A 27312-nucleotide genomic window follows, 5' to 3' on the forward strand; every position below is an offset into this window, starting at 1 on the left:
GCGACTGTACAAGGTGGGTATTCTTGTTTGCTTTCTACATGAGGAAACCAAGTGTCAGAAAAGTTACAAGAAAGTTTTTGTTTAAGTTCATACATGCCCAAGGACTGGAACCCATCTATCTGTCAGCCATTGTGTTGCTCAGTGGAATTCTGAATGTGGCTGGGAAGGGGGAAGGGGGCAGGAGGAAGAGTCTAGAGAGTGTTGGTGAGTAATACAAAAGACCCAATTCTCCGTATCTTCCAAATCCTGGCCCCTTTGAATCTTCCCAAAGGGAAATGTGACAGTTTGGGGGCTGTGGAGGGGCCAAAGGCTGGACAGAATGGTGGTAGTGGTGGGACAGAAGAGAGGATAGGAGATGCAGAGCTTTGTTCTGGGGAGCACGTCTCCTTACTGGCAGAAAAGATTGCCCTCGAAGTCTCCAACCTCCAGCGGGGAGAATTTCACTTTGAGCTTCTGAGTCTTCCCTGCAGGCACAGTGCCTGAGGAGGGCTCCACAGAGAAGGGTGGCAGGGAAACTTCGTTCCAGGGGTCGATGGCACTGTCCAGGGTGCTGACCGTGTGCAGTGTGCCCTGGCTAAGTTGGTCTTTTTGAGAGGAACCTGGGGGCCAACAGAGACAGCCAGTGATATTCAGCATTTGCAGTGGGAGGGCAGGTGGAAGGCAGCCCACTCACAGGTCCTGAGGGACCCTCTGTGGGGTCTGTGGGCTCACCTCTTCAACAGGTATACTTAATTTTGGGCACTAGGGGTAAGGAATTGGCTCATATCTCTTGTAGGAGATTCATGAAAATACTTCCATGAATTCTATCAAGTTTCTAAGGTTTTTCCTTTTGGCTCAAAGGGGTGGGTCAAGGAGATGTCTCTGGGTCTTCTGCCTTAAGAATAATGGGCTGTGAACATAATTTTTGGAGAATCATTGTTTTAAACTAGGGGTTCACAATCTGGGGGCCCATGGATAAGGGCCCATTCAAAAGGTCTGTGAGTCTCCAAAACTGCAACAACAGTAATGAGTATTTGTCCACCAAGTGTTGAGCCCTTTCCCAAGTGCTTTATGTGTATCAAATTGGGTATGGGTATGTATTTCCTTGGGGAGACAGTTCATAGCTTCTGCAAGGGTCTGTAATGTCCCAAGAGGCTAAGGCCTGAAAAACAAGATTCCTAGGGCTCTGTGGCCAGGGTGCTGGCCTAGTGGATGGCCAGGGTCCAGGCTCCAGGAGGACAGAGGTCAGCTCTTGAGTTTCTCAGGCCCGTTTGGCTCTGCAGACACCATGAGACATTTGCTCTGCTTCTCCTTGGCTACTGAGAGGGCCATTGGAGCAGTGCTCACTGCTCCATGAACAAGGCTCTCCTACTAATTGGTTTACCTTGGTTATCTGGCATTGCAAAACTGACAGCCTTTGCAGTCTCTTCTGAGACCCAGTTGAATTCCAGCTGCACATTTCCTGAATTAATCAGTTCAAACCTGCAGATAGATCAGAGAATGGATTTGAGAAATGTGCTGTCAATGATGTTTTCCCTGTCTGCACATTATCTATACTGTTACTCAACTTTTTAAGTCATCACTGTGTTTCTTAAACATTTTTTCAAAAGGCAAGTTTTAGACATTTTATCTGACATCATGCATTTGCTATGTTAGTTATATTTTCTTCTAAAACACATAGAATATATACATAGCTATTAAAAGTAAAAATATCCAAAGGTTTAGCACTGACAATCATCTGGCACACCACCAGTACCCTATGCAATGAGCTCTCAGCCTGCATTGCTGTAACCCTGAAACATTTCCATGAGAGAGGAATCAAAATGTGTTTCCCATGACAATACCTTCTTTAGGTGCAAATTCCATAGTCCCTCCCTTCCTGAATCATCTCCCACCGGAAACAATGTCCCTGTGGTCAGAGGCTGTTTGACCCCTGCCTGCGATTCCTTCACTGGCTAAGACTTGTCTCAAATTCTGAATTAGTGGAGCCTTTTCTTGCCTCAAGTTTCCCTGCATCTAAGACAAGAACAGGAGATAGAAGCTTTTTCTGGAATCACTTTTAAACTTGATCACAATCACAGCAGAAGGATGAGGCCTTGACACAAGAAACTGATTGTGTTAGAGAAAGAAACACAAGTGGCTATTCCTAGTTTTAGGGAAGTTGTAGGAGTTGAAAGTTTGGGAGTGGGGCGTGGTAGGGTGTAAGGATTAGGTTTCCATTATCCAGTACAGGTAGACCATGCAGATACACCCAAAGTCAAGTGCTTTGACTTCAGGAGCTTGTGTTTATTGTGTACAAGTATGAGTACTGGTCATTATCTTAAAGAAAACTTGTATAAAGTAGAGAAATCTTGGTGGTACAGAATACTTTTGATAAAAAAAGTTCTTGGTTTAGATTGGGATCGGCAAACTTTTTTTACAAAGGGCAAGACAGCACGTTTTTTTGGCTTTGTGTACCATAGGTCTTTGTAGCAACTACTCACTTTGCTCTTGCAGCCACAGACAACACATAAGCAGATGGGCATGGCTGTGGCCAAAAGAAACCTTATTTACAACACTAGGCAGCTGGCCGGATTTGGTCCATGGGCCACAGTTTGCCAACCCCTGCTTTAGGTAAAACAGGTATCAGCAGAAGCTCTCCCTTTCTGTCTTATCTCATTTGGTTCTATAATAATTTGAGAGAACATGTAAAGTGTAACAAATGCAAGATGAGTTGAACAAGTTAATTACTAATTCTTACAAAGTTGAAATGTCAGTGGTTTACATTTTTGTGCTTGTAATTCTCAAAGAATAGTCTTTCTCTATCTTTGTATATGATGCTCTCTCTGCCTAGAAGGCCCTTTTTTCTCACTCACTTCTTCACCTGGCTACCTCCTATTCATCCTCCACAATTCAACAGGGGCACTGCTTCGTCTGGGACGTCTTCCCTTACGTGCTGTCTGCTTTCTCATTCTCCCCACATCTTAGTCTGCTTTAGGTATTTTCACAGCACACACAGGACACGGCCCTTGCAACCATCAATTCACCTATTTTCACCCATCCCCCCACCGCCCACCATGAGCTCCTTAAGAGGGGGACCCACGAAATCCTGCATTCCCATGTGTGAGTTCACATAACTCTTTCTTTCTAAGGACAATTTTAACTTTGAATGAACTTTTTAGCTCTGTTTCCCTGGAAACCTGATGAAGGAGAAATACCATTTGTATCATTAGGCAACATTGTTTATAGTAAAAAATGACCCCTGATTGGTAAATTGCATCTGGTCTGGGGGGGATTATAATTCCCTGGAGGGAAGCCATAGCTTTGGGGTTCTCTGAGTGTAGTGACTCTTGGTAACTGGGCATGTCCCCTACAGGGATCCTAGAAGCTGTACCTATGGAATGGTTATGAGGAGTGTTGCCTTCTGTAGGTTGTGGGCCTTCGAAGCTGAGATGGACCCATTGCCATCAGTGTGGATATTGTCCAACTGTGACCTGGGGTCGGGGAGAAAAGAACTGTTCCTGGGTGGTGGTGTGAACTGTTACTGCAAGGACGGTCCCCACTGAAGCTGATGGCCAGATGCTGTCCCCTCCTCCCCAGCGGACTGTGTTTCCTGGCCTATATCTTGATTTCAAGTGTGAACTTCCATAGCTTTGTGGGCCTGAAGGATTCACTGCAGCCACAGAGTTACTCTGATGTGTGCCACGTGGCTCTGATGCCTGGTATGTGCTGTCGTAGACACTGAATAAATGTGTGGTGGAGTGGGGGCAAATGATAAAATCAAAGAGCTTCTCTGTGAGGGTGGGGGGCTCTCGAAGACTCACTCAAACACTCGGGTCTGGTAAACCAGCGTTTCTTTAAAGTGCACGTTGCTTGTTTGGCATCCATACGAAGCGTAATTCACATTGGCACTGATCTGAAGATGAAGTTCTCGATAGTTCTCTTCTACTACAGAATGGGTGGGCTCAGGGTCTGTCTCTATCACCTGTAACAAAGGTGGGGCCAGTTGACTGACAGGAATAAAGGGCTGTGGGGGAGCACAGTACTATATTTTACCCATGCAAATTAACTCAAGTTCCAGAAATAAATGATTCAGGCAAACCTAAATGACTCTTAAATGGGGAAGGAAGCAAATTATTGAGAGTAGTAAGATTGCAGAGACATGAGTTTTTTGGTTAGATGGACTCAGAAGAAGGCAGAAGAAAGGAAATCATAAAGATAGGGACAGATACCAATGAAATCGAAAATAAAAAAAAAACCAGAGAGGACCAAGGAAGCCAAAAATTGTTTATTTGGAATTACTTAAAAAGTCTTTGGTAAGATTGATCAAGAAAAAAATGAATAAATACAAATAACCAATACCAAAAATGAAAATCACCACCAACCCTACAGATTTAAATAGATGATAAGAAAATATTATAAATAATTTTATGAAAATACATATTAAAACCTAGTGGAAGGGCAAATTCCTAGAAAAATAATTTAATAAAATTGACTTAAGAACAAATCAAAAGCCTGAAGAGTCCTAACACTATTAAAGAATCTGAATACTAGGAAAAAAAATCTTAAAGAAGACCTAAATAAAGAGATAAAATTTGTTAAGAGAAAGGACAAATTAATATTATAAAATTGTTAATTTTTCCTAAACTGACTTATGGATGCAATCCAATTCCAATCAAGTTTCCATTAGGGTTTCCACAGTACTTGGTTAGTGGATTCCAAAATTAGATAGAAAAATAAAGGACCAAGAATAACTAAAACACTTCAGAACAAAACAGTATGGAAAAGGGACTTCCCTTCCAGATATCAAGGCTGATTGTGAAGCTACAGAAATTGAGGCAGGGTAAAACTGGCATAGGGGTAGACAAATTGACATTGAAGTAGAATACTGAGACAAGAAACATCCCAGGTATGTATGAAGTTTAGATGACAAGGGAGTCATGGCAGATCACTAGGAAACATAAGGGCTAAACAGAAAAAGGGATTTGGCCAGGTTAGTTATCTAGATGGAAAACTATGAAATTGGATCCTTGCCTCACACCATACATAAAATCCAAGCGGGCCAAGGGCTTAAATATAAACAGCAAAGTTCTTAAACCTAAAAAAAAAAAAAAAAATGCACATTTTCTCTCCCCTGGTAGGGAAGGGTTTAAAAATAAGACACAAAAAATAATAAATATAGAAGATGAGATTAATAAACGTGACTATATTAAGAATTTTTTTTTGTTCATCAAAAGATACGTCAAAGGAAGTGAAAAGATAAGCTTTAGATTTGGTGAAGATATTTGCAGACAAATAATAGGAAGGAATAGCAGAGTTTATAAAAAATAAAATAACTCATACAAAGGACAAGCATCAGAACTGAAAAATAGGCAAAAAGCATTTATATAAGAGATAACTAGCATGGCCAATAATCATATGAAGACATATTCAATTTTATCAGTCATTAGGGAAATGCAAAGTAGCCCCCAAATGAGATCATTTCCCATTCACTTAAATGATAAAAATCAAGAGGTCTGGCAATGCCAAGTTGTGGAGAGAATGTGGATCAGTAAGATGTCTTTGCCAGGAGTGTACATTGGTACAGCCATTTGGAAAACATTTGGGCATTACCTTGGAAAGCTGAAATTCACATATCCTATGACTTGGCAATTCCACTTCTAGGAATATTAACTTTTGCAAATGAACACCGTTTGACATGAACAATAATGTTCACAGAAACACTGTGCATGATAGCAAAATTGTAAATAATTTTCAAAAGAAGAATGAATGATAAATAATAATAATGGAATTTTATATAGCAGTGAAAGTGGATATACTATAGCCACATGCAACAATATGGATCACAAGAAATCTAACCTTTTCAAAAACTAAAGTTAAAAACTACAACTAAACAGTATGCCTTTTTGGATGCATAGGTTGAAAAAAAAAGAACAAACCAAAAATCAAGGGAATAAGTAAATGAGATTCAGAATGGTGATTGTGTTTAAGACAGGAGGCAGGGGGATGGAATGGCTGAGAAGCACACAGGTAATCCATGTTCTACTTCCTATGTTGGGTGTGAGTTCATCTCTGTTTGTTCTACCATTCAAAAGAAACCAATCAAGGACTAATTAAGAGAGGGGCATGCTTGGATCACAGATGAGATTCTGTCAGGAACCAGAGATTCTAACTAATTTAATTCTGGACACCCGAGGGAAAGAGGAACTGACCGAAAGGCTAGGCATGGTCCTGTTGAAAAAGTCGGAGGACTTGCTGCATGAGGCATCCAGACTGAAACTAAAGCTGGACGTATCAAGATGTGTGGGTTGTGGGGCCGGCAGGAGGCATGCTTGTAAGTTCAGTTTATCACTTCTGAAATCAAGGTCAAGTAGAATGGGAAACTTTTTTTTTTTGTGAAGGAAGGCAATGATGAGACATTGAAGTGGAAAGCAGCAGGCCCCCAGCCATGGCAGATCTGTGCCTGATGTCCTCACTCACCTTTCGTTTTGTAGTTAAAGTCCCACGTGGGTTTCTGAGCACATCCACCCACTTGACCGTGCGCATGCGGTCATCCCAGTCAGGGATCTGGTCTGCAGGGAGCTGAAACATGATCCTGGACAGCTTGCACTTGGCCCCCATCTTCTTCAGACTGATGGGCACGTCTGACTTCATGGTCACCACTATGTCCTTGGCACACCCAGGGTGGAGGTGGCCAATCTGGGGAAGAGCCTGATGTTAGTATTTTTGGGAATCCAAGCTTGAGGACTTTTGCTACCTGATGGTGATATTCTAGAGAAGGGGTAGAGCCAAAAGTCTTGGCAAAAAATACATTTAAACCTGCCTATGTAGATGGTCTTAAATACATACAAGAGGTTCTTAGAAATACAAGCCTAAAAACAAAAGCAGCTAATATTTGTCAAACTGTTACTTGCCTAGGGCACTATTCTAAACCTTTACACAATTCTGCTAATCCCCACAACAACCCTATGGGATATACAGCCATTTCCCCTATTTCATAGGCATGGAAACTTGTAACTTGTTCATGGTCCTCCCATGATTAGAAGAGCTGGATTCAGCCCCCGACAGTATGGAGCCAGGTACCATGCTCTTAACTACCTGTGCTTCTTCACTACTATGACCTTTATGAATCAGGGACAGATGCACACAGTACGTTAGCAGTTCTCAGAGTGTGATCAGATGACCCTTGGGACCCCTAAGACCTTTTTCAGGGGCTCACAAGGTCAAAACTACTTTCATCATAATATTAAGATGTTAGTTGACTTTTTCACTCTCATTTTCTCAAGAGTATACAATGGAACTTTCTAGAGGTTACATGACATACGATATTATAGCAGATCAAATGGAAAAGCAAATAGGAGAATCTAGCTACTTCTATTAAGTCAGATATTAAAGAGATTTGTAAAACTGTGAAATAATGCCACTCTTCTTTCACTAATTTTTTTATTTTGGAAAACAGCCATTTTCATAAAAATATGGTATTTATATTAACATTAATGGGTTTATTATTTAAAAATGGATAACTATGGACTCTGAGAAACAAACTGAGAGTTCTAGAGGGGAGGGGCGTGGGGGGATGGGTTAGCCTGGTGATGGGTATTAAAGAGGGCAAGTATTGAATGGAGCACTTGGTGTTATATGCAAACAATGAATCATGGAACACTACATCAAAAACTAATGATGTAATGTATGGTGATTAACATAATAAAATAAAATAAATGGATAAATACATATTTTCAGATATTCTCAGTTTTAAATGCTAATATGGTAAATATCAATAGACATAACCCACATAAACAAAAGCTTTTTGGGGGTTCCTGAATAATGTTTAATTGGGTAAAGGAGTCCTGAGTCCAGAAAGGCTGAGATTCACTGAAATATACCAGATAAATGGGAAATCTAATGTGGTCTATAGCATAAAATCATTGATGGTTTAGCACACACACACACACACACACACACACACACACACACACACACATATATAATAGTCCTATCATGTTTCTGACAGATCTAAAAACTCTCCCTCCACTGGAAAGTGAAGGGAGAAGAAAGCTTAGTATTTCCCAAGGCCACAAATGTTTGTGTGTGGCGGGGTGGGGGGTAATATGCACGAGTGTTTGTGCACGTGGGTGCACTAAATGGACTATCTGAAGCTTATCTCTGCCTGATTTGACTGACACTTTACATCCCTCCAGGAAGCAAAACTTCCTGAGAGCACTCAAATATTCAAAAGTGACAAAGTGAGTGCCTGGGTGGCTCAGTCAGTTGAGTGTCCAACTCTTAGCTCAGCTCAAGTCTTGATCTCAGGTATGTGAGTTCAAGCCCTGTGTTGGGCTCCACACTGGGCATGGAGCCTACTTAAAAAAATAAAAAAAATAAAGGTGACAAAGTAGCGTCCCCTACTCTCCTTGCTCTCTTCCCCTAACTATGCTTGACAGACTTGGTGACCAAAACAGTGCAGGAGGCAGTGGATACATCTGGGTATATCCATTGTCCTGGGAACTCAAAAGCGAACTATGAAAACAACTAGCCAGAGACTAGATCTGCTACCACATTGTCTTAGGCCTTGTGTGACATCGAGCTTTGGTCAGCAATTCATAAAATGTGTGCTGTGAGATGCTAAAAGAAGGGGTCAGAAAATTCCAGGTAAAACAAAGTTAACTAGGTTTTAGTATGCTGCCTGGCACTGGGCACCTCTAAGAGAAAGATGTAATATGCAAATGTGCTAAATCTCAGTCGTCCACAGAACCCACTACCCCCATTTTAGCTTTTAGTGAACCACTTTTGCAGGACTAATGCTCTAAAGAACATACACCTCGGGGGACACAGGTCTGCAGTCTGGGATGGGAAGACTGGAAGACACTGTCTTCATCCGTGCGGGCTTCCATGGAATTCCTCAACATCAGCCTAGCAACCATCTCGGCAGACCTCATTCTCTGTTCTTAGACCAGAGGAAATATGAACAGTGTCCTCTGGCACCTGGTCTGAGTAAGGGATGGTTCTTGGGCTGTCTCAGCTTGAGAGCCATCCATCCCATATCATTTATTCATGGGAACAGACAGACAATCAAATTAGGGTAGGCCTATGTCTAAGGGAGTCCAGAAAAGAGTGAATGGTTTTCACTTACCTGTGGGGAAAAGGAAACTGTAGATACAGGGGGCCATTCAAACCGTATCACGTTCACTTGGCTGTGGTTTGTGATTGTGAAGCTCACGTTATAGCTGTTTCCAATGTGGCAGTCCCCAAACTGGATGTGGTCCACCAGTGCAGCTATGGACAGAAGCAGAAGGTCCGTGAGTCCTCCCTGGCCTCCTCCTAGGGCTCACTTCCCTGAGGAGGCAGCACCTGAAAGACATGGAGCCTCACCCTCATGCCTCCTTCCCTCCTTTGATGATGATTTTGGAAAAATTTAGAGTCCTTAGCTTAAGCTTTCCCTCCTTAGGAAATCTATTTGTCCATCTGTCCATCCGTCCAACCATCTATCCATCCACCTTGGCCCTCATGTCCAAGAGAAAATATAGGTCCCCAACTCCATTTGTTTGCTGAAAAAATACTATTAAGGGTTAAAATAAGATAAAATACAAAAGTCCTTGTTAAACTCGAATCATAGATAATTGATAAGTAATTTTTAGTATCAGTATGTCCCATACAATATTTTGGGACACACAAATAATAAAAAGACTCTTTTTTTTTAAATCTGAAATTCAAATTTAACAGGGACTCCTGTATCCTGATTTTCTAAACCTGGTAACCCTATTATAAGTATGAAATCTGATTTCTTTTTTTTTTAAGATTTTATTTATTTATTTGACAGAGAGAGACACAGTGAGAGAGGGAACACAAGCAGGGGGAGTGGGAGAGGGAGAAGCAGGCTTCCCACGGAGCAGGAAGCCTGATGCGGGGCTCGATCTCAGGACCCTGGGATCATGACCTGAGCCAAAGGCAGATGCTTAATGACTGAGGCACCCAGGTGCCCCTGAAATCTGATTTCTGAACTAGGATTCACTGCTAGCTTCTGCTTGACTCCTGACAAGAGAGATGTCACCTGGGAGCCACAAACAGGGATGAAACACCATATATAGGAGGAGTGTTGATTTTAAGCCATGTCATATAGACTGTCCAATGCTACATTCTAGCATTATAATAAGGCTCCTAGAAAAATGATAATGTGTTTATAACTCACTTCATACCAATTAGCGTGCTTCACAAGTGTTTTTTTTTTTTTAAGATTTATTTATTTATTTGACAGAGAGAGAGACAGCAAGAGAGGGAACACAAGCAGGGGCAGTGGGAGAGGGAGAAACAGGTTTCCCGCAGAGCAAGGATCCCGATGCGGGGCTCGATCCCAGGACCCCAGGATCATGACCTGAGCCGAAGGCAGACGCTTAACGACTGAGCCACCCAGGCGCCTAACAAGTGCTTTTTGATAATAATGATGAAATAAATTTTCTCCTACCCCAAAGAATATATTCAACCAAATGAAGCTGCTGTGCTTGGGGGACTGCAGAGGAGCACATCTTAAGCTTTAATATACATACAAGTCACCGAGGGATCTTGCTAAAATTCAGACTCTGCTTCAGCAGGCCTGAGGTGCTGGGGTGGGCTCTGCCATTCCCATTTCTAACAAGCTCCTGGGTGCTGCTGAGGCTGTAGGTCCTCAGACACTGCACTGAGTAGGGAGGCTATAGAGGATGAGGTTCTAGAGGTGGCACAAACCTATGCCTTCTTTAATTAAAGAAGCCCACAGGTTTCTCTTGGAATGTCTAGGATACATGTTTCCCATGAAACAGACAATGCCGATACAAGCCAGCTGAAAGACATGGGGAAAACTAGAGAGATATGTGCTCACTTAGCTAATCTGGAATTTGAATTTTGAATTTCACTTGTTAGCTAAACTGGAATTAGCTAAAACTATAAGCTCCCCAAGGCAGAGACTCTCTTCTTACTCTTTGCAACTCCAGGTTTCAGCATAGTGCTTGGTCCATGCATGCTGATGCTCAATAAATGTTCCTTGAGGGAACTCGTGATTGAAGGCATTGTCTGAGCCATGAATGAACTCAACACAGGAAGAGGAGATGCTTTCCTAAATTCCCAGAAGCTGGCTGAGCTGTTATTTAAATTTTATTCTTATTTAAAATGACCCGAGCCAATAGTTGTCAATACCTCACTTATGTTTCTCTCACCTGCTACCAAGTCTTCCATAGTATTTTCCTCGATGATCTCAGAGATCTCTGGGGCCTCAGGGCTGCTGGAAACCACCAGCCCATGGATGTTGCCCAAGGTGATGTCATCCTCGTAACCCACTCCCACCATGTGGACGATTGTCTCCTCATACTGGTTGTTGATCACTGACAAGTGGATGGTGCCTGCCATTCTCCCAACCTTCTTGGATTGGAAAACGACATCGAATCCAGCTGTGTTTCCAGGAGGAACAACCAGGGAGGCCGTGTGAGCTTTCTTTGCTGCAAAGAGAAGAGAGAGACATGAGATTTAGAACCAGGAAGATGTAACCAAAAAGATCCTGACTCAAGGGAGAGCAGCCTTAGTGTGGGAATGGGCCTTACCTAGAGAGGCCATCGGTGATGAGACCGGACATCCTAATCTGCCTGGGTCCTTATTAGTTCCCTAATAAAACAGCTCCTGGGACCACCCATCACCCTCTAGAAACTATACTCCCCCTACCTACCTTTTGCATGTGGTTTGTTCTCCTCTGTGATGTAGATGTAGGAGGTGGCGGGGGTCCCTTTCAGGGAGAAGACGCCTAGTTGGTCCCTCAGATCAACATGCAGCTGGCAGAAGGAAAGCAAGGTCGAGTGTTAAGCTTACAGGCTGCTCATGGGTTTTGAGTCTAGATTGAGATACGGTGCTGTTTGGGAAGTACCCAAAAAGTCATTGTGCCCAGCACTCATTCTTTTGAATTGAATAAAATAAATATTAGACCTGGGGAGGAAAGTGAAAGTTTAGTTCAGCCCTATTATCCAAGTAAGGAACTGGAGGTCCAGAGAGTAGAGGTGACTTTCCAGATCACCCAGCTATGCCGTGTCAAAATGGGCTTGCCAAGGCCTCTGCTACTGACAGAGGCAGCTGTAAAATATACTCTAGACTAATAAAATGGAAATGAATACTCGTCATGCTATAAAGGCTTACATAAATATGAGTTCCTAAAAACCAGTATCTCCTAGGTGGTAATGCATCAGTTGCCTGATAACATATTGAGCACCTTGCCAAGTTAAAAAGAAAACCAAAGTGGGATTCTGGCTTGGGTGGAGAAAAGGGATGTTTTCTGGACCACCATAGCTGATGCAAAAACTAAAGCCATATATCTGATTTTAGGTATGAGAAATCAACAGTTTTAGAAGATAGTCATGCTGGTACCATCATAAATACAATTGAACAATATAAGAAATGAGGCCAAAAGAAGAAAGAAATAGTGATACTACATAGGAAGCTTCTGAGATAAAAAATAATTATATGTTTAGAAACAATCTTAGTAAGAAATTATATGGAGGAGTTATATGGAAAAAATTGACATAATAAAAAAATCTAGGTAAATGGATGGGAATTCTTAATGTTGCTCCTGAGAGCCTACATACTCTAAAAGTAGAAATTCTTGGGGTGCCTGTGTGGCTCAGTCGTTTGGCGTCTGCCTTTGGCTCAGGTCATGGTCCCAGGATCCTGGGATCAGGCCCCGCATCGGGCTCCCTGCTCAGCGGGAAGTCTGCTTCTCCCTCTCCCACTCCCCCTGCTTGTGTTCCTTCTCTGTCTCTCTCTCTGTCAAATAAATAAATAAAATCTAAAAAAAAAATTCTTTCCAAATAATTCACAGGATTCCCAATTGGATTTTTTGAGGAACATTATAAAATGATGTCTAAAGTCCATCTGAGAGAATAGATATGTAAAAATCGTTAAGGAAAATTAGAAAAATGGGGAATGGGTAAGCAGGAATTTATTAAACTAGATGCTAGAACATTTTATAAAGCTACAATAATGGAAAAAATACAGGTAACAATGAAAACAAACTAGGTAATGTGGACTCAAAACAAACAAGAAAATAGGACAACAACAAGACCAACACACTTTTTAAAGCATCACAGAACTAAGAAGATAATGAAGAGTAGCCAGACCAAGATCTGGGAGAGCATGGGAATCCAGAGAGCCTAGCCTACATTTCTGGGCTGTTTTTGACTTTGAGTGTTTGCTAGTCTAGAAGAGGTATGTGGGAGGCTCAGTCGTGTTTTTGAGGGCTTCTTGGTGTTAAGAGGGCAAAAGTCTTGTGAAAGGTGGGTGTTTTCTTTCCTGTAGATTCGGACCCCAAAGGACCTGCTGAGAGGACCAAACCCAGCCCCCCCAAGGGTAGAGATCCTGCTCCAAGTCATATCCAGGAAATATCAAGCCCTAAAACTAATTTTAGATGATCCTTAGTTTCCAATGTCCCAAAGTACTTGGCAGAACCAAAGGAAAACTGTCTCTGAAGAAAAAGAACACCATCCTTAGTGTTATTTCTAAATAATTCTTCAAGTATAATACTCAACACAGGATCGAAGATAACCAGGCACACAAGGAGAAAGGACAACATGGCAAAAATGAGCAGAAATAGCAGATATCAGGAAGAGACCCACAGGAAATCCAGATTTTGGAATGACCAGGTATAGATGGCAAAATGGTTGTGATGACTATGTTCAAGAAATAAAGCCAAGTCTGACAACTTTAGCACAAAACCAGAAATCTTCAAAACTGATGATGTGTATTTGAAAAGCAGCCTAAAAGAACTTCTAGAACTGAAAAATGTAATAACTTAAGAACTCAATGGAAGGTTTAACAACAGATTAGGTACAGCTAAAGGGAAAGTTAATGAGCTGAAGATAGGTCCCAAGAAATTATGCAGAATGGAGCCCAGAGAAAAATGGATAGAAAATGCAGTGAGGTGGTGAGACAGAGGGGGAACGGGGGAAGGTCTTCCACACACTGAATTGGCCTCCCAGAAGGAGAGATGAGACAGAATGGAATAGGAACCATATTTCAAGACATGTTTGGAATTTTCTAAAAGTGACTGAAGACATCAATTGCAGAATCAAGAAGCCTGGTGAATTCCAAGAGGGATAAATGCAAAGACATTCATACCTAGGCACATCATAGCGAAACCGCAGAAGACAAACACAAAGTGAAAGTGTTAAACAAGGAAAGTCAGGGGACAAAGATCACCTTAACAGAACGTGTTGGACATAGCTGACGTCTCAGCAGCAACAGTGGAAACCAGAACACACTGGAATGAAAGCTCTCATTTGCTGAGAGAAAACAACTGCCAGCTGAGAGGTCTATAGCCAATAAAAATGACATTAAAAATCACAGACCTGTACCTCTGAAACAGATAATACATTATTTGTTTAAAAAAAAAAAAGAAGAAGATAGCAGGAAGGGAAAAATGAAGAGGGGGAAATCGGAGGGGGAGATGAACCATGAGAGACGATGGACTCTGAGAAACAAACTGAAGGTTCTAGAGGGGAGGGGGGTGGGGGGATGGGTTAGCCTAGTGATGGGTATTAAAGAGGGCACGTACTGCACGGAGCACTGGGTGTTATATGCAAACAATGAATCATGGAACACTACATCAAAAACTAATGATGAGGGCACCTGGGTGGCTCAGTTGGTTAAGCGACTGCCTTCGGCTCAGGTCATGATCCTGGAGTCCCGGGATCGAGTCCCACATCAGGCTCCCTGCTCGGCGGGGAGTCTGCTTCTCCCTCTGACCCTCCCCCCTCTCATGTTCTCTCTCTCAAATAAATAAATAAATAAAATCTTAAAAAAAAACTAATGATGTAATGTATGGTGATTAACATAACATAATAAAATGAAAAAAAAAAAGAAATGGAGATTTTTCAAATACAAGCTGAGAGAATTCACCGCCAGCAGACCTGCATTGAGGAAACAGTACAGGCTATTCTTCAGGGGGTAGGCAAATGATCTCAGATGGACAGATGGATATGGAGGAGTGAAGAGCAATAAAAATGATGATTCTGCGGGTCAATCTAAATGAGTCTTAACTGTATGAACAACAAAACCCAACAGTGAGGGGGGCCTGGGTGGCTCAGTCGGTTAAGCGTCTGCTCTCAGTTCAGGTCATGATCCCAGGGTCTTAGGTTTGAGCCCCAAATCGGGCTCCCTGGTCAGCAGGGAGTCTCCTTCTCCCTCTGCCTCTGCCCCTCCATCCCTGTTCCTGTTCTGTCTCTCGCTTTCTCTCTCTCAAATAAATAAATAAATAATCTTAAAAAAAAAAAAAAAAAAACCAACAAGATAGTGAGAACATGTTGTAGGGTTTAAAATGTAGAGAGAACCCAAACCTCCCACGAGTTGTCCTTACTCTGCCCTTCTATTTTTATCTCCCACTGCTCTTCTATCCCCTGTGCTCTCACGGAGCTGGGTGCTTACTAGTTCCTGTTTTGTACCGGACACATTTTTTGCTTCTGTGCCTTTGTCTGAATAGTTTTCTTTCTCCAGCTGGGATGCACTCAGTGCCATGCCCCCTTCCTGAAACCCAGCTGTCCTGCAATGCCCAGCTTCCATGTCATTTTATAGTGAAATTTTCCTTGATTCCCCTAGATGGGAGTAGATCATTTTCAAAAGTCCTAACGTTCTTTGTAGAACCCTTACACAATTTATTACTTTTTTTTTTTTTTGGTAAAATAAGGATGTTAACAGAAAAAAAATAAAAACACAATTTAATTGCTGAACCAAGAGTCCCTGGAGATATGGCATCTCTCACTCCTACTGAGGTTTCTTTTGTTTCTTCCTTATTAAAAATGCAGTGTTCGTTAGAGAAAAAAGGGAAGGATAAAGAAGACACGAAGAATACCCATAGTCCTCCCCCCTCGGCTCAGGGTACATCCCTGAGCACTGCTTCACATAGTAACTATCCGGGAGCTGTGTAATCTGCTTTCTCATACCCCTTGAGGGCAGACACTATGGCCGACTCAGCTCTGTGTGTCCCATGTATTACACAGGTTAATCCATGAGGAACATCAAAGAAGTCCTGGTGGATCAGGGATGGCAGAGACCTCAATGTTAAAAGTCTGACTTCTGAGTCATTCTTCTCCCTTTCCATCCCCTACTTCACCTCTCGTGGTACCTGGGCGGGGATGGTGCCATTGTTCTTGAGGATGAGAGGCAGCTTCTCTGACTGACCAAGCAGAAGCCTCTTGAAGAGGAGCAAGGGGTTTCCATATTGGTTGCAGAGAACCGGCCGCACTATGGTCACCCGAGGGAGGTTCCCTTCCCCGACGATATCAAACACGAGGCTTCGGTTCCTGGTCAGGTTGCTGCAGGGAACAGGACGACGGAGGCCTGTCAGCCTGGTGTGCCAGGAATGACATTCCAACCTCATCCTGCAGGAGAGGGGGCTGGTACCTAGGCAAGCCATCCAACGTAGCCTCGAAGATACACTGGTAGGTCTGCATGGTCTGCGGGGTGAAGGTCACCGTGGCAAAGGCATGCGAGCGGCTGGCAACACACATCTTATTAGGTTCCACGTCAAAAATGTCAGTGATTCGGGCAATGAGCTGGGGAGGGAGAGCAGGGATTAGGGTGTGTTAGCACTTTATCTGTCCCCCTCTTGTGGCAGTGTTTTGGGAAGACTGTAGGGACTGTAGGGACCCCAGCAAGGCCTCAAAAGGATTTTTTCATTCTTAAGGGTGGCAAGTGGGATTCAAGACTGGCTTGCTCCCTTTTTATGTTTTTAGTGCAGAACAGGAAGAAAGCTGCCCCTTGAGGTCCAGAAGAAGGTCAGAGGGTAATGACTGGATGTCACCAGGGCCTGAGAGAAGTCATAAAAGGGATGAGACAGTCTTTCAAACTCTACCCCTCCGTGGTGACAGTCCCCTGGGAAAACACGCGTGTGCACGCGCATGTGCGCACACACACACACTCTCTGTCTCTCCCCCCGAGGCTCTAGACTAGGCCACCCCTGCAGTGGTCTCCCTGCCACCATTGGCCACGTGAACAATGTCAGCTAAGTGGGAGTGGGAGCTAAGATTCCCCCTTTGGGCAGAGGACAAAAGCAGCCATGGTGAGATTAGGCCATATTTGTAGTGCATCTGATTGGCTATTGACTGAGCCCTCTCTCTCGGTATCCTGAATTTTCTGTCCCATTGCGAGGAAAAAGGATTTCAGTGTGGTCTGACTTGGAGAGGAAGGGAGCTCTGAACCTACAGGCCTTGAGATGGGCACTTATTATTTACCTTGTACGTGGATGAAGCTTGGTTTTAAATATAGCCCTGTATCCCTAAGCTTCATTTCCCTAACTGTAAGATGAGGAGAGTAATACAAAGTCTGATCATACAAACTTTCTGTGAGGATGAACTGAGGTAATACATGTAAATAATTTAACACAGTGCCTAGCATGCAGCCGGGGTCAGTAAATGTTCATCGTTTCTCCTTGCCCTTATAATCTGACATCCCCCAAACCCTCCTTACCAGACAAATGGGCAACACGAGGCAGCCTGCCTGAGATGGCACTTGCCTTTGGCTCACCCCACCACGCTTCATCTATTACACGCCTAGCTGAGTGTTTGATGGATGAGTGAGTTGCTCATTGCTGTGTGCCACTTTAAAACCCAGAGGAGGCACCCCCTGGGACAAATGTCTGGCTCTTGGCCTAGGGGAAACCACCCAGTGACCTCATGTGACTTCCAGCAGGGCCTGAGAGCCAGATAATCCCCACTCAGGTCTAGCAATGCTACAGCAGGGTTTCTAAGAGCTCTTTCCAAGGATTCATGCCAACCACAGTGGGCTAGGGCCATTTGGGGCTGCTTACCTTGTTGGAGATGGGCTTAACTACGATGTTCACATCACAGGCAATCTTTCCCACGTTGCTGATCTTGAACCGAGCCTTGGCCTGATGACCCACCAGGACATTGCAGAAGATGAACTTCTTCTCATCCTCCACAAAGAGCCCTCCACTCTCTATGGTCTGTAGGATGTTGAGCAGAGTGGTGCTGCTACAAATCTGGTGCTCTTCAAATATCAAGGCATTGTTGTCAGTCACAAAGGCTGGGGAGAATGAGAGATGAGGCCTGATAGCCCAGTTCCTGCTTTCTGTAATTGCTAATGTGAAGATTTGGATTCTGACAGAGGATGGTCATAGAGGAGGTGTAGGGGAATTCACACAAGGGGGTGGGAGTGATGGTACAAATTCTATCTTCTCTTCCTTTTCTGTACTGCTCTTGTTGGTTGTCAGACCCCAACCATATATTCCTCCCAGTAGTAAGGAGAGGTTAGATCTGGGATCTGGGGTGGGCTTAGGAAGGAAGGAGGCATTTGGCCCATGTCGGTGCGAGTCTGTACGCCACCTATAGTCAAAGCAAGAGGAGTTCTCTCTGCGCTTTACCTGAATCTTGCTTAATTAAAGTTAGAGTATGCACAGTCACTGACCATTGTTGTCTGTGCATTATGTTGCCCACAGGGAACGGCCGGATTTGGTGTTCCTGGATCCTGTGCCATATCCCATTACACCATGATTCCCAGATAATACTATTTGTCTGAGAATCCTGGACCAAACTCAGGAAGACTAGGAGTTTAAAGCTGCACATCTTTTAGGTGTAGATGCCTGGTAAGTCTTTAAGGAAAAATATGGCTGAAGACGCTAGAGGAAGTTCCAAGGACCCAAAGGAAGTAGTGCGGCCGTAACTGCTATACATGTGCATGGTGGGAGGGGGAGGGTCTTTTAAGGGGAGGGTGCTGTCCAATCTGGGTGCCCGGTACCTGGTAGACAAGCTTCAGCCAGCAAGGTGTAAGGAATGCCCGCAGGCTGGTCTCTTGGGTCTCGGTCAGATATATCGATCGCTATGAATTCCTCACACCTTCCCACGGGGTCAGCCACACAGTCGACAGTGATGACCTGTGTTCCTCCGGAGGGGACGGAGCCAAACCCAGGGTACACGGTGAACATGCCGTGGGTGAAGCGCACCTGTAGGAAAGTCGGAGGGGGTGGGAGGGGAGGAGGCAGAGTGAGTGACAGAGTCTGAGCCCTTCCACCAGAGCTTGTGAGATGGTGTTGAGAGGGGCCTGCGGGGCCTCTCTCCACAGGCTCTCTCTGAGCCCCAGCTTTCTCCTGGAGGCAGGGAGGGCCTGGGGAATCTTCAGGGATGGGCTCCCTCAGTGCTTCCTTCTCTGCACATTCCTTCTGACCAACTGTGACTGAATGGGAGCTGAAGGAAACAGACATATTCCACATCGCACAACTCTTACCCAGATGGGAATCTTCTGGCAGAGGGGCGCAGACAGAGCTCTGGTAGAGGTTGTAGATTTCTGAGTCAGATGCTCATGAGTTTGAATCCCACCCCTGCTATATTTTAACTGACCTTGGACAAATGACTTCTCTGAGTCTCAGTTTATCCATGAAATGGGGCTAAACACCCTACCTTGAATTACTGGAGGCTTCAAAGGGAAAAACGTGTGTGGGACACTTCACATAGCCTCTGGCACAGAATTAGTGCTCAAAAAATGGGATATTATCATGCATTCCTCTGGTTCCTAGGAGCTTCCTTCTTCTTCTTCCCCCCACACCCAGCTTTATTGACATGTAATTGACATACGACATTGTATAAGTTTAAGGCTACAACGTGCTGATTTGATCTGGAATATACTACAAAATGATTACCACAATAAGGTTAGTTAACATCTATCAGCTCACATAATTACCTTTTTTTTGGTGATGAGAACATTTATGATCTACTCTCTCAGCAACTTTCAAGTACATAATACAGTACTGTTAACTAGAGTCACCATGCAAATATTAGACCCCAGAACTTATTCATCTTGTAACTGGAAGTTTATACCCTTTGACCAACATCTCCCCATTCCCCCTATCACTCCCAGATCCTTCTGATCACATTGGGCTGAGGATAGTCCAGGACAATCTCCCCCCCCATCTCAAGGTTCTTATAAAATCATATCAACAAAGTTGATCACCTGTAATCAGGGAGGTGCAAATCAACATCACAACGAGATACCACCTCACACCTATTTGAATGGCTGGTGTCAAAATTATTATTGTGCACTGTTGGTGGGAATATAAATTGGTGAGAAGGAGAAGCTTTGGATAATAAGAATATGGTTAAATGTTGTCTAAAGGAGCAAAGTCACACTGAAGTCAAAGAACAGCTGGAAAGGGTGGACTCAAAACAGTGAGTAGGGAGAAAGGAATGGTGGTCAGAAAAAGGAATCTTAGAAATCAAGAGTTCAGAAGCACCTCAGTTCCCTTTGATGTGAGATCCAGGGTGTGACCTTGAGAGTGAAGTGCCAAGGTGGGAGAGCAGACAAGGTCATTGGAACTGAAAGGTAGGGTGTTAAAGAGAGGCTGCTTCACTGAAGAAGGCAAAACAAGCAAAAGCAAACAACAACAAAAAAACTCCAAATCCAAACATACATATATTAGAAGGGATGAGAATTATAGAAAATGATGTATGTTAATTAAATAGAAGGCTTCTGTTGAAGAGGAAAATACTTGAGAAGACATAAAACCAACATGTGGAAAATTCAATCCAAATGCAAAAAATAATTATTGATGTCCAGAGAGTACAGAGTATCTACTTTCTCTTCTTTTTGCCTTTAATGCTCATGTGGAAGCTGGAGCTGCAGCTGCCATCTTGGAACCATGAGGAAAAGTCAAGAGACTCACACAGACTTCAATGAGACTCTAAGCCAACACAAACAACTGCCTACCTCCTATCTTAGGCAAACTATAAGAGACTCTTAACTCTAGAAAACAAACTGAAGGTTGCTGGAGGGGAGGTGGGTAGGGGGATGGGGTAACTGGGTGATGAGCATTAAGGAGGGCACTTGATGTAATGAGCACTGGGTGTTATATTCAACTGATGAATCACTAAATTCTACCCTTAAACTAATAAAAAAAGAAAAAAAAACCCCATATCCTATCTGTTTAGACCACTAATGTTGGATGTTCTGTTACTTGTAGCTAAACACAATCCTAATACACAAGCAAGTCTTCCTCCTCTATGAAGCCTTCAATGACTTTTAACAGTTGCCAGGAACAGTAGGACCTCATCTCTTCACCTTTCTGGAGCTTCTCCGTCCACACACACCTCAATTATAGTATTTACCATGTTGTTGATCAATTGCTTATTTACCCTCTGCCTAAAATATTTCTTCTACATCCATTTAGAATCATATTAGTGTTATAATGTTTGCTTTAATTGATAAACATTATTTAGAAAACTTGAAGAGAAGGGAAGTCTATTGAATTTACACACATAATTCCCTGCCATGTTTTTACTTCCTTCTTGATGTTTCATAATTCCTTCTTTTTTTTTTAAAGATTTTATTTTTTTTTAAAGTTTTTATTTATTTATTTAACAGAGATAGAGAGAGGACACAAGTAGGCAGAGCAGCAGACAGAGGGAGAGGGACAAGCAGGCTCTCTGCTGAGCGGGGAACCCAATGCGGGGCTCGATCCCAGGACCCTGGGATCATGACCTGAGCTGAAGGCAGGCGCTTAACCGACTGAGCCACTCAGGCTCCCATTTTTAAAGATTTAAAAAAAGATTTATTTATTTATTTGAGGGGTTGAGGGTGAGTGGCAGAAAGAGGAGAGACAGAATCTCAAGCAGACTTCCTGCTGAGTGTGGAGCTCAACGTGGGGCTCCATCTCACAACCCTGGGATCATGACCTGAAACAAAATCAAGAGTTGGATGCTTAACTGACTGAGCCACCCAAGATTTTTTTTTCAAGAAATCTCTACCCCCAACGTGGGGCTTGAACTCATGACCCTGAGATCAAGAGTCATACATGCTCTACAGATTGAGCCAGCCAGCTGCCCCCACAATTCCTTCTTTAATTATTTACTTTTTGTTCAGAGAACTTCCTTTAGCCAGTCTTTTAGGAGAGACCTGCTGGTAACAAATTAATTTTCCTTCATTTGAGAATGTTTTCATTTTCCATTTATTTCTGAGGCATATTATTTTTTAGTGGGAAAAATTCTTTTTTTCTTCTTTTTAATTTTATTGTTATGTTAGTCATATTTTTGCTGTATGTAAGATTCGGGCTTCGCAGTTATCTGCTTCCTGCACTTGCAAAATGTTGAGCCACTTTCTTCTGGCCCCTATGGTTTTTGATAAGAAATCTGCTGTCATTCAAATAGTTTCCTTCTAATATGTAAGGTGTCTTTCCTCTTTCACTGGTTTTAAGATTTTTTGTCTTTAGTGTTTAGAAGTCTGACTATGATGTGTGTGGGTTTGGATTTATTTAGATTTGATCTATTTGGGACGTGCCCTGATTCTTGAATCTATAGGTTTACACCTTCTGCTAAATTTGGAAAGCTTTCAGTCATCATATCTTTGAGTACCTTTTCAGTCCAACCCTATTTCTCTTCTTTCATTTTTTAAAGTTTATTTATTTATAATCTCTACCCCCAACGTGGGGTTGAAACTCACGGCCCAGAGATCAAGAGTCACATGAGAACACTCTCTACCAACTGAGCCAGCCAGGTGGCCCAGCCCAACCCTATTTCTTATCTCTTTCTGGAACTCTGATGGCAGGGATATTAGATTTTTTCCACAGGTCCCTCAGGGTCTGTTCATTTTTTTTATTCATTAGACTCAAATAGATTTTTCAATAGAACTCAAAACAGAGTTTATTTTCTCTTTTGTTTAGATTGGGGAGAATAATGGCTTCCCAAAGATGTCCACATCCTAATCCCTGGAACCTGTGAATATGTTACCTTACATGGAAACAAACTTTTTTGATATGACTAAATTAGGAACCTTGAGATGGGGAGATTATCCTGTATTATCCTGAGACCAGTGTGATCACAAGGGTCCTTATATATGGAAGAAGCAGGCCTAAGAGAGTTAGAGGGGGACGTGACTATGCAAAAGGCTGGAGTCATGTGATGTGAGAAGAACTTGATCCATCATGGCTGGTTTTGAGGATGGATGAAGGAAATCATGAACCGAGTAAGACAGGTGTCCTCTAGAAGCTAGAAAAGGTAACAAAATGGATTCTCTCCCAAAGTCTCCAGAAAAGAATACAGCTTTGCCAGTACCTTGGTGTTAGTCCAGTGAGACCTATGTCAAGCTTCTGACCTACAGAAGTATAAGCTAAAAACTGTGTTGTCCTAAGCCATTACATTTGAGGTAATATGTTATGAGAGCAATAGGAAAGAGAGATAGGAATTTCTATTGTTCTGTCTTCAAGTTCATGAGTTCTTTCCTCTGTCCCCTTCATTCTCTTGTTAAACCCACCAAGTGAGTTCACTTTTGGTTATTTTTTCACTTCCAAAATTTCCATTTGGTTCTTTGTATCTTCTCTTGCTTTGCTGAGAACTAACTACGTTTTCATTAGTTCCAAGCATGTTTGTAATTACTCTTTGAAGCATTTTTATGTTGGCTGCTTTATGATCTTTGTCAGGTAATTCTAACAGTTATTCAATGCTGACACCTATTGTCTGTCTTTTTCCAGTTTGAGATCTTCCCAGTTTTTGGTATGATGCATGATTTTGATTTGAAACCTGGGAATTTTAGCTATTATGAGACTCTGGATCTTATTTAAATCTTCTGTTTGAGCGGGCCTACTCTGACACCGCTCTGGCAAGGGACATGGGAGCACGGCCTCATTACTGCCAGGTGGGGGTGATGGTCCTGATTTCCCACTTGGACTTCTCACAACTGCCTGACAGGTGTGGCAGTTCCTGTTGCCCACTAGTCCTAGACAGATACCTCGCTGGTGGGGAGGGGTAGAGTGCCTTGCTGCTGTTGGGCTGATGCCTTAGGGTAGGGAGGCCCATTGTGGGGGAGGGAGGGACATCTCATTACCATTGGGTTGGGGTGGAAGTCAAGGCTTCCCATGTGGTGGCTTCACTGACAATGATGGAAGTGGGAGGGGATAATGAAAGCCCTAGCTCCCTACTGGGCATTCTTGAACACAAGAGGGGGTTGGGGCACCTCATGACAGCCTGGACAGAGTATAAATCTAGATTCCCCAATGGCCTTTGCTAGGAGGGATTGGGTAGGGCCACACAGATTTTCCTGTTGCATTTGACTGTAATAGAATAATTCTTATCTGAGAGTTTTCTATCTTGCTAGGCTGCTCTTTTCTTGGTCCTTTGGCTAGTAGGAGCAGGCTTTTCGGGGGATTTTTTTGGGTCTCTGTCTACTGATGTTTCTGGGTTGCTGGCTCCTTTAGCACCCAGTTTTAGATCCATGGAGCAAAAAGGAAACTCAGGGAACTCACCATTGTGATGTTCATTGGTCCCAAGGACCCCAGCTGGTCTGATTTTTTTCTCCTTACCTTTTAGGCATCTAACATTTGTTTTGCACATGATGTGCAGGGTTTTTACTTGTCCTTAGTTGGGCAGAATAAAGAAAGGTATATCTACTTCATCTTATTAGAGCAGAAATCTTAAAATCTGCTCTCATTTAAGCCAGTCCAAATGGGCTTTGTTTCTTATAAACAAATGATTCTTGATTAAAATATATATGAAGAGCTGAAACTTAATTTTAAGGCAATGAGAGCCAATGAAGGTTTTAAAACAGAAGAGGGGGGCGCCTGGGTGGCTCAGTTGGTTAAGCAACTGCCTTCGGCTCAGGTCATGATCCTGGAGTCCCGGGATCGAGTCCCACATCAGGCTCCCCGCTCAGCAGCGAGTCTGTTTCTCCCTCTGACCCTTCCCCATCTCATGTGCTCTCTCTCTCTCTCTCTCTCATTCTCTCTTTCAAATAAATAAATAAAATAAAAAAAAATAGAAGAGGATATCCAAATTAAAAGTCAACGCCTTGCCTGAAAATGAAAGTGATATTTCAACAGAACTAGTTCCTGTCACAGTAGGTTCAGATCCTGTTAGCCTAGGGAGGTTTCTGTTGCAAGAACTAGGCAGGAGGGAACTAGTTGGAAGGTGGCCTTATAGGGTTCCTCTGAGAAGGAAAAGGGTGCTCACCTGGTTTGTGATGTTTACTTCTTTCTGAACAGCATCAGAGAACTTAGTTGCTTTGGAAGGGCTAGCTTTGTAGAAGCTCTCACTTTCCCGGGATCTTGCATGTCTAACATGGCTGACTCTGATTAAAGAAGCAAGAGTACACCCTCAGGTTGGGATGGTGACATTAAAAACCATCTGTCAGCTAACTGTATGGTCTCTTCTCTTAGAAATGGGGGAGATAGGCCAAGGGGGCATCTGGGAAAGTCAGCTTATTTATCATTAGCCAACCTCATTTAACAATTTTAAGAAAACTATGTAGTCATTGGACTTATTAAATATGATTCATAAGGACATTGAAAATTATTGCAAGAAAACAATAATGTATAAGTGTTTACCTGAGTTCCCTGGAAAGCAGTGTGTGAAAATTATTTCTAGAAAATCATCTGTGGAAAAATCTTTAACCTGATCTTACTTTAAAAAATGAAATGTCAAATAAACTTAAATTCTGTCCCTTTTCTTCACATTTATAGTCATGGTGTTTTTAAACTGAGTTTAAGCATTAGCTCAAACATAGGTTCTGGTAGCTGTTTACTTCACTTGAAGCTTGTTTACCCAATAATTAGTTTGTCTAGAGGCCAGTTAACCTACAATGTCAAATGCATTTGAGGTGCAATCTTAAACTTTTGACGGTTTTATATAGTTCAGCATTTACTTGCTTAATGACCAGAACAACTAAAAAGTTCAACCCCCTTTGAATATTTTGCATTAATTTGTACACACTAAGATGAAAAACAAATTATAATTAAAAACAATTTAAAGCAAATACAAATACATCATAATGTCTATCAACAGTATTAAATTATTATAAAATAAATGCTAAAAAAGTGAATAAATTAAGTTGAAATTAAATTTGGAAGGAAGAGACTTTATTATTTTTTGTGTGTGTGAAGCAAGTATTGGTATTAATAAGCAAGAATCATTCACCAACCTTTATTATAAAAGCCACTGAGAAAAAAGGCCAGGCCTTTTTTTTTTTCTCTTTCGAAAGAGATTTTGGATAGCTTAACCCAAAATTTCTTAATAGATTCAAACTTAGCCACAGTGGGAGAGGATATCTACAAAAATGCAAAACAATTACAAACAAGATATTTCTGATTTGAAACAATTAACTGGAAGTCAATTTTAAATTAATTAATTAGGGAGCCAATTAGTCAGGACAAGGAGACTTGGGAACTGGTAAAACTATCCCTAATTTGCCAAAAAAGAATATGACCACCAAAAGCCAAAAGCACTCAAAAGGGTAAATTATCTTAGTGAATTGATTAAGAGCTGCCTTGTGAAGAATACAGAGTTTTGCCATTGGAACAACTAAGTGAGCTCTTGTGACAGCGTCTTCATGCGGAGAAGATGAAAGCAGGCCTGGTAGATGGAAGGTAGCAGCGTGCTTCTCTCATCTACGTTTCTGGGATACCTTCTGCCACCCCCCACATGAAACACAGCTCTGATTTCTTTTGACTTAGCTCATGGTTATACTAGTCCCCCAATATCCTACAGGACAATAAATAGGACAATGACTTACTGTGAGGCCTGTAGCATGCTGGAAGCACCAGGACAATAGACACAACCCCACACGGAAGACTTTACATTTGTTCAATTAAATCTATCCCATGTCTGATAGTAGTAAGAAAGCATATGAAATCTGAGGGCAGAGATGTGGGTTCAGAGCTGAGATCTACTGGTGAGTTCTTGCCTAATCTTCCCCAAGGCATTTCTAAACCTTAGTGACTTCACCCCACAAAAGGGGACTGGGTGAATTTAGATAAAATATATGAAAGCTCTTTGTAAAACACAATGCACTAATTAACCAGGGAATGGCATGAGTTAAGTAAAGACTTGTCTTACGCTTTCTTTTGATGAATGGGGCTCTCCCCGGTCAGCCTATAGAGGGCGTACTTGAAGTCAGCAACACCTTGATTTTCTATGGTGAAGGTGGTGCTTTTCCGAGTGCCACAGATCAAAGCCCCAAAGTTGATGATGGAGGAGGGGCTGATGTTGTATTTGGAGTACACTGCATTCACAGAAAACTTAATTGGGATGCTGGCAATGATTTCACCTCCTTCTGTGATATTGGGCTCAATAATCTAGAAAGGGAGAAAGGATTGGGAAGATGTCAGCCACTATGCTGAGGAATTTCCAGGACTGTTTACTTCATTCTTGGTTTTCATCACTGACATGAAACTAATTTCATTCTTTCATTTTCTTTATATTATCGCATCAACAGTATTAGCAAATACTGATATCAAACTTAACTATGTACCAGCCATGGATCAACGTGGACGAACTTGACCTCCTCTTTTACTTCCCTACTCTTCTCTTGCACTTGATGACTGAGCTCAGCACCTTTGGTGCTCCCCAAAATCAGGGGCTC

General features: G+C 42.5%; 1 protein-coding gene across 1 annotated transcript in view; it reads right to left on the bottom strand.

The window, feature by feature from the left end:
* Positions 1 to 27312, bottom strand: part of HYDIN (HYDIN axonemal central pair apparatus protein) — a 342401-nt gene that overhangs the window by 40223 nt on the left and 274866 nt on the right. The window contains exons 57-69 of the mRNA XM_027618048.1: positions 26787 to 27025; positions 24906 to 25023; positions 18715 to 18919; positions 17768 to 18003; positions 16363 to 16514; positions 16085 to 16274; positions 11648 to 11750; positions 11145 to 11423; positions 9089 to 9231; positions 6439 to 6657; positions 3783 to 3943; positions 1364 to 1461; positions 392 to 599 (exon numbers count right to left, since the gene is read on the bottom strand). Of these exons, the coding sequence (XP_027473849.1) occupies positions 392 to 599; positions 1364 to 1461; positions 3783 to 3943; positions 6439 to 6657; positions 9089 to 9231; positions 11145 to 11423; positions 11648 to 11750; positions 16085 to 16274; positions 16363 to 16514; positions 17768 to 18003; positions 18715 to 18919; positions 24906 to 25023; positions 26787 to 27025 (2351 nt within the window). The remainder of the gene's footprint in view (positions 1 to 391; positions 600 to 1363; positions 1462 to 3782; positions 3944 to 6438; positions 6658 to 9088; positions 9232 to 11144; positions 11424 to 11647; positions 11751 to 16084; positions 16275 to 16362; positions 16515 to 17767; positions 18004 to 18714; positions 18920 to 24905; positions 25024 to 26786; positions 27026 to 27312) is intronic.

The sequence above is a fragment of the Zalophus californianus genome, chromosome 17 (assembly GCF_009762305.2).
Source record: "Zalophus californianus isolate mZalCal1 chromosome 17, mZalCal1.pri.v2, whole genome shotgun sequence".
Taxonomy (NCBI): Eukaryota; Metazoa; Chordata; class Mammalia; order Carnivora; family Otariidae; genus Zalophus; species Zalophus californianus.